The sequence below is a fragment of the Xiphophorus maculatus genome, chromosome 7, assembly GCF_002775205.1.
Source record: "Xiphophorus maculatus strain JP 163 A chromosome 7, X_maculatus-5.0-male, whole genome shotgun sequence".
Lineage (NCBI taxonomy): Eukaryota > Metazoa > Chordata > Actinopteri > Cyprinodontiformes > Poeciliidae > Xiphophorus > Xiphophorus maculatus.
The window spans coordinates 17,925,330-17,933,318 of record NC_036449.1 but is presented as its reverse complement, the minus strand read 5'-3'; the positions used below and the strand labels follow the sequence as shown (position 1 = coordinate 17,933,318).

The 7,989-nt window shown below is 38.4% G+C and overlaps 1 protein-coding gene across 1 annotated transcript; it reads left to right on the top strand.

Moving 5' to 3' along the window:
* Window positions 1–434: 434 nt before the first annotated feature.
* On the top strand, window positions 435–4,071 carry tbr1 (T-box, brain 1). Its single transcript, XM_005805322.2, has 6 exons — window positions 435–1,132; window positions 1,385–1,539; window positions 1,759–1,880; window positions 2,051–2,209; window positions 2,535–2,596; window positions 3,153–4,071. Exons 1-6 carry the CDS (start codon window positions 438–440, stop codon window positions 3,994–3,996), a joined length of 2,037 nt encoding a protein of 678 aa, XP_005805379.1. The 5' UTR covers window positions 435–437; the 3' UTR covers window positions 3,997–4,071.
* Window positions 4,072–7,989: the final 3,918 nt, after the last annotated feature.

Sequence of the window (7,989 nt, the reverse complement as noted above, 5' to 3'; positions counted from 1 at the left end):
GCACTCATGGTGCATAAATAGGTAAATAACGCAAAGTAAAGGTAAATAGCGTAGCCGAGAGAGAGAGAGAGAAAGAGAGAGAGAGAGAGAGAGAGGAAATAGCTTTAATAATTATGATATTTTATGTCTTTCTTATGAATAGAAACAGTCGGAGTCCTTATATGTTTTAATCACATATAGGCCCGTGTCACACTACAAACAAATCACTTTGTTCACAGCGCTCCTAATTAAGAGCTGTCTAATTAAATTACAGTCCTGAGTTAACCAATAGCAGCGGTTGTTTCATTAGGAAAGAGCGCAGAGTGATGGAGAGAAAATCCATCCTGATTGCAGGATGGTGTCAATTGGCTAATTTGCCGCCTTCCTTACTCCAAGTCATGTTAGATTAGGAGAGGCGTGTGCAAAAAGCCTGTAATATAGGATGAGCTAATAGAGCTATGCAAGTGGAGCATTGCATCTCGCTGACGAGTGAAATCTCAAAGAAATTTATGAATGTGGGCAGTGGCTTTGCGAGCTCCAATGGATCAGAGGAGCTCTCGTTGCAGGACCATCCTATTATATCTGCAAGTGACAACCTGGAGAGAAGTTCACCTCTGAAAAAAAACTCCAGGGAGATGACGAATCAGTCAGAGGCAGACAATTTCCCCGACTCCAAGGACGCGTCGGGGGACGTCCAGAGGGGCAAACTCTCTCCTGATCTCCACGGAGTCTCTGACATCCGTCATAATTTCGATGGATCTGCAGGAGAAAGGTGCATCTTTTCTCCGTCCGCCCAGCCGCCGTCAGTCTCCGCTGCTCCCACTGCCATGTTTCCGTACCCGAGCCAGCATGGACCGGCGCACCCCGCTTTCTCCATCGGGAGTCCCAGCCGCTATATGGCCCATCATCCGGTCATAGCTAACGGAGCGTACAACAGCCTTTTAACCAACACGTCTCCGCAAGGCTACCCGACTGCGGGGTACCCTTACGCGCAACAGTATGGACACACGTACCAAGGGGGAGCTTTTTACCAGTTCTCTTCGGCGCAGGCGGGACTAGTACCGGGGAAGGCGCAGGTGTATCTGTGCAACAGGGCCCTGTGGCTGAAGTTTCACAGGCACCAGACAGAGATGATCATAACAAAACAGGGACGGTAAGTTGGTGAGCATGGGGATGCTTTACAAAAACAAAAAAGGATTTTGTCGATTCTCTAAAAGAAGTTCGCTTTGCCCCTCCACATTAACAGTAATAGTAAGAATGATAATAAAACAGAAAATAAATAAAATTGTTTGGACTTAGTAAAATTGACGAAAAAAGAGAAAGAAATCAAAACAGTTGGTTTTTGATACATAAAAAAAAAATCTTAAAATATTCTATTTTAATTTTAGATTATTTTTCTCTGCAGACGAATGTTTCCCTTTTTAAGCTTCAACATTTCTGGCCTCGACCCAACCGCTCACTACAATATATTTGTGGATGTGATACTCGCTGATCCGAATCACTGGCGATTCCAAGGAGGAAAGTGGGTGCCGTGTGGGAAAGCGGACACAAACGTTATAGGTAGCCTCATCCTTATTGTTATTATCTTTTATTAATATAATCATAACCAATAACATTATCTACCAAATTTAATATTACATTTTATCTTTAATTTTGTACCTCTGTTTTTGTGCGTTTTTTTATTTTTATTTTTACAATTGTTATAGTTTGTTTTTTTAAAAAAATAATATTGCTTTATTTTATATATCTTTCTGTTTATTTATTTGCACATTTTTTAAGGAAACAGAGTTTACATGCACCCGGATTCACCAAACACCGGCGCGCACTGGATGCGTCAGGAAATCTCGTTTGGAAAGCTAAAGCTCACCAACAACAAAGGTGCCTCCAACAACACAGGCCAGGTAACACCCGCAGTTCATTTTATTTTCAATCCACCTTTCCTGTAAGCTTGCGTCATTACTCGCAGAAGTGCCTTAGCTCAGTTTATGATAACGGATTTGAAAACAGCAGCGTGATGCTTGAATCATCTTCCTAAACTCTGAAAGTGAATTTCTTCCATCGAAACCTCCAGATGGTGGTCCTCCAGTCGCTCCACAAGTACCAGCCCAGGCTCCATGTGGTGGAAGTGAACGAAGATGGGACAGAGGACACCAGCCAGCCGGGAAGAGTCCAGACTTTCACCTTCACGGAGACGCAGTTCATCGCCGTCACCGCTTACCAGAACACTGACGTACGGACGCTTTTCCGTTTGAGACGAGATTCAAATTCTGCTGTTGCACATCTTATTTACTTATTTTATTCTTTCGGAGAAAACAAACAAAAATGCTAATATTAACATGAGAAATAAAAAAAGACAATCAAGGTGAATTTTTGTTGACTAGAAATCTGTAAATAATTAGTTTCAACTGGGTAATTTCCCTGTTGTGTTTTTCGTTTTATTGTGCTGTTGTCTTACAATAACAATATTTAAGCTTTCATCCTTAAATTTTCTGTTTTAATTTAATTTTATTTTTTTTATTGGAAGAAATAATATATGTATTTTTTTCTTCCTGCAGATTACGCAACTGAAAATCGACCACAATCCGTTTGCCAAAGGATTTCGGGACAATTATGACACGTAAGATGATTCGTTTTAATAATTTGTTTTTCGTTTTAAATTAAAATATTTATTCTGCTATGCTTTCAAAAAGCTTTCATAAATCTTTATTCATCTCTTCTCCAGACAACTGCAATTTAAAAACACGGTTTGCATCATCCGAAATATATTTTTATGACATTTACAAGAATAACAAAACCATAAGTAGGTCCAATAGGACTGTAAAAAAAAATTCCAAGAAACAAATTGCCATGTTCAAAAATGTAATAATTTATGAGGAACTTTGCTTCTTCTTTTGAGTTTTCCGTTAATTCGGGAATTTAAACTGAAATCAACTATTTATAGAATAACTTCTGTTTCTTCTCAAGTAGTCAGTGTATCAGAATGTATGTATTTTTGTATTATGAAAGAGAATTTCAATGAGAATTAGATCTTCTGAGATTAAAATATAACTGGTCCAACTCACGGGATGTCCGTTTTCACAATTTTCTTTTTTTTTTTTTTTTTTTTTTGAGGAGCCACCGATACGCACAGCTCAGCTCTGAATTGTTTCTGTTTTTCTCTCCATCTTTTTCAGTGTATACACAGGCTGCGACATTGACCGCCTAACTCCATCACCGGGTGACTCTCCGCGCTCACAGATCGTGCCGGGTGCGAGATACGCCATGCCCAGCTCCTTCCTGCAGGACCAATTTGTCAGCACTTATGCCAAATCTCGCTTTCACCCTGGCGTGGGGACTGGTCCTGGCACGGAGCGCAGCGTCCCACTCGGCAACAGCTTGCTGTCCCCGCAGCAAAGCGAGGAGCCCACTGTTGCCACCCCCCCGCAGCGTTGGTTTGTCACCCCTGCCAACAACCGACTGGACTTTGCCGCCTCGGCATACGACGCCGCCGATTTCGCCGGTAACGCGGCCACCTTGCTGTCCTACGCAGCGGCCGGAGTAAAGGCTCTCCCCCTCCCGACAGCGGGCTGCTCCAATCGGCCTCTTGGCTATTACGCAGACCCGTCTGGCTGGGGAGGACGCACGCCACCGCAGTACTGCGGCGTAAACAGTAAATCCAGCTCGGTCTTTTCCTGCTGGCCGACCAACTCCCTTGGAGGCAGGGCGGGCACCAACTACCTGTCGGAGGAGGGAGACTCCATCGCGACCGAGAGGTCACCGATCGGTGGCTCGGAAGAGACCAAACCCAAAGACATCACATCAGAGTCCAGCTGGATAGAGACGCCGTCGTCGATAAAGTCGATTGATTCCAGCGATTCTGGGATCTTTGAACAGGCCAAAAGAAGACGGATCTCCCCCTCTGCCACCCCGGTCTCAGAGACAGTGTCCCCGTTAAAATCCGAGCTGCTGGCACCGAGAGAGTGCGAGAAGAACTGTACAAAGGACATTGGTTACTACAGTTTTTATCCTCACAGTTAGAACAAATCTATCTATCTATCTATCTATCTATCTATCTATCTATCTATCTATCTATCTATCTATCTATCTATCTATCTATCTATCTATCTATCTATCTATCTATCTATCTATCTATCTATCTATCTATCTATCTATCTATCTATCTATCTATCTATCTATCTATCTATCTATCTATCTATCTATCTATCTATCTATCTATCTATCTATCTATCTATCTATCTATCTATCTATCTATCTATCTACACACTGTTGAGTCAGAATCATTGTATTTATGTTCATAATGTATATACTGCTGGACATTTGTGATAGTGACTGTTTGTACAAAACAAACAAACAAAAAAGAAATCAAGCATAAGATTAAAACAGTCAGTAGTAATTTAAAGAGCGACATGTCTTCTGTTGAGTAGCCTCGACTGTTAGTAACTAAAGATATTTAGGAATCTGTACATGACATGGTTTTGTGTAGCATATACTGGCATAATAATAATCTCTGTCAGTGAAAAAAAAAAACAACAAATCTGTATTTTATTAAAGCTGTAGGCTTCTAAAGGTTTTAAAAGCCGATCACTGCTAAATTGATGATACATGTGGTACAATACGTTTTAAATGTTGTAGATTTAGGGCCTTCTGTTTATCAATTCTGATTGATTTCAGTCAGATTTTTTTCATAGCCCCTATATACTATACTCTTGTGAAAATGACAGTATTTGTTGTATCGTGACTGAAACATAATAAAAAATGTCGGTGTGAGGCTTGCTTAATCCGTTGCGGTTAAAAGAGTTTGCCTTTTTTTTGGTTCAAATCTAACAGTTATTGTTCTTTTTTAAAATTTTAATTCATCATTTTGCGTCTTTACTAAATTCTTAAGAGCGCTCGTTTACGAAAACAACCAAATACTTGATATCTGAATGATGAATTAAAAATGATCCTGCTTAGTTTTAAGGCATTTCTCACCCCTGTTCTTTTCTTTTCTCGCATACGGAGCCTTTTCTACAACTTTTTTTTTTTAAAACAGGTATTTGTTGCTTGGTCTTCCATAATTTCACCAACTATTACCACAACATTAGAATGAATATGTTTTCCACTTGTCTCGGCAAAAATGAAAACAAAGAAATGGAAAGAAAAAAAGAAGCAAAACTACAAACGAGGAAAAATAGTTCGGGAAATCCGTAAATGAGGGAATTTCTAGACATAAAACTCTACTGAAACTAAAAATTTAACTCTACAAAAGATATGAGTTAAGTATGTTTATATCTTTAGCGCCACCCATTTTCTTCCTGTTTTACTGTTACTTTTAAAGAGAGAAAACCCCACAGAACGATGCTGCCACCACAAAGTTTCACCGTGTGATGTTATGACAACCCTGACGGTATTACAGATTTTATATGGAGTTCTTTTAGTTCCTGGGCAAGAGTTAGAAAACAATAAAAAAATAAAATAAAAAAAAAGCAAAAGAAGTACAAAAGACAGACCAAGAAATATTAAGCCACAAAGTATGTGATTTCATAAACATGTTGAGCCGAATCTTACTTTCAAATGTCTTCCGTATGGTCCAACTCATGTTCAGGCATGTTATGTTGCCTATAATTTGATTGATTTGAAAATAAATTGAGCACTGATGTCCAGTCAGTGTAATAAAATGTACAAATACACTTATTCCTAGATGAAAAGTGAAGCGCAATACGCTCAACATTCAGTTAATTAGCATTCAGTAAGAGTAAACGCTCCCAGCTGTCAATAAGAGGTGTGGCATTTAGCTTCTCGCAGTGCTCACTCTGTCATCCAAAGGCCTTCCCAGCCATAGGCAGCAGATGGCGATAACTGTATGCTGATCCTTTTAAAACAACCCGTGTCTTCAGTTTGTTGGTCAGGAGACCATTCCAGAGGTACGCCAATTTTTTTATTCCTTTAATTAAAGTTTTAATCTGGAATATGTTACATTTTCTAGCTCTGCCTCCGAACATTTAGCTTTCTCCTCTGGATGCAGCTACACATGATTAGTGATCTACACCAGATGGCGATCCTTTACTATTTATGTCAGTCAAATGGATTCACGCTGGGCGGAACGCTCAAATGTTTTCAGACTCGGTCCAGAAGCTGATGAACTCTGCAAAACGCGTGTAAACATAGAACACAGTTATGGAAAATACATGAAAAAACAAAACAACCCCTCCCCCCCAATATTTTATTGATATTCTTTAGAGTAACATTACAGAAGTCTTCTGTGTTTGTAGAGTGAATTTATTTATTTTTATTTATTCTGATTTCTAATTGAGTATTGATTTGCGTCTCATATGTTGTTTAATGCAAGTCTGACAGTTTCTTTAAACGCATTTCATTCGCTTTTCTTGGTTTTAAATATGTTTCTACAATTACTGTGATCGTTTCTGACATTTTCAGTTAGCTGCTGATGATACATTTCAGATTCTTAGAATTATTTTTGATTTATTTCAGCCTAATTCGCTTGTTTTAGCATGCCATCAGTTTTGATGTTGTCTTTTTTCCCTTTTCTTTTTACATCCATTGCTACAGTCCTTTTGTAGGTGTTTGTTTAGACTTATTGTGAATCTCTTAGATATGGTTTACCGCATTTTTATAAGGTCAATTTAAACATGAATTGCACTTTAAACAAAGCCCATATTTCAATCTACGGATCTATATGTGATTCTAATTTAGTTGGAGTCAGATGAAGGAGTAATCTAAGATACGGATAGAAGTTGTAATCTACTTCTCAACCAAAGAGGGCGCCACATTCCTTTTCACTATTATCATTTACTGTACTGTCACCTACTGTTAACTCAGCAGGTGAAAGTATCTACCAAATTGAAAATAGTGGTAAAAATACTTGTATATTTATTCATTAAGCTGAGAAAATAATAATAAAAAATGGATAGGATGAATAATGTTGCATGTGATGTATACAGCTCACATTTAGGACTGACTTCAAACTTGACTTCAGTGTTTCTCTCCAATTTCAAACACAAAAATAGCTGTACAGCACTCTGTGGGTCTGTGGTATTATGAACTCAGCTATATGGACAATCTTGAATTTCTGAACTTACAAAGTCCAACTTTGATAATACAGAGAAAACATACAATTTATGAGCCAAGTGAGTTAACCTGTGAAGCTCTAAGGGACACTTAATTTTGTTTCAGTAGGTTACTAACAGGGCCAAAAGAAAATCAGCTACTATACACAACTGGTTGATTTCTCAGGTTGCACTTTTTAGTTAGTGTACACATTTGTTTTGTAGCTATTAATGAACTAGTAAACAGAGGATGTATTGACAAGTTAATATGTCAGGGTTCTTGTTTCCAACTATGACTCAACTGTTTACTACATAAAAACAGCCTTGCTTAGGACTTTGATAGTAATGCAGCAGTTTGGTTTACTGGGATTTAAGCTTCTACTGGGTAGAATAATGTACTACGGTACTTAACACAAAAGTGTTACCATGAGTGATTTGAACTGGTGCAGCAAAAATATTAAACTACTGTAAGCAAAATGTCCAGCTGCAGTGGACATTTTGCTTACAAAAAGTAAGCAAATGCCATACCTTTACTGCTGGATCACTTTGAATGGATTATAAAACAGCTATAAGACTATTGGAAACAAAATAGGGACATATTTTTTAGGTTGCTCAATTGAAAAGTTAATTTAATCTGTAAATTAATTGCCTTGTTTTAGGCTGCAGATTAAATCCACCTAAAGATGAGACGTGATGTATTTATTTACTGTATTTCTTGCTGCTGCAAAACAACAGAAAAAACACTAAAAAGATTTTGTCGATTTAATTAACTTAAGACTATGCGATTTAATTAACTTAAGATTATGCTTTTGTTATTTGTGGAATTTGGCCAGAAACTGAACATTTTGCCCCACCGATTGTAGTTTGACTTTAATGTTGCTTTAAACAAATAAAAATACGAAGAAAACGCAAACTGGGCACCGAATCAAGCATCACTCCAGCCTTTTCTGCTAAAATCGTCCCT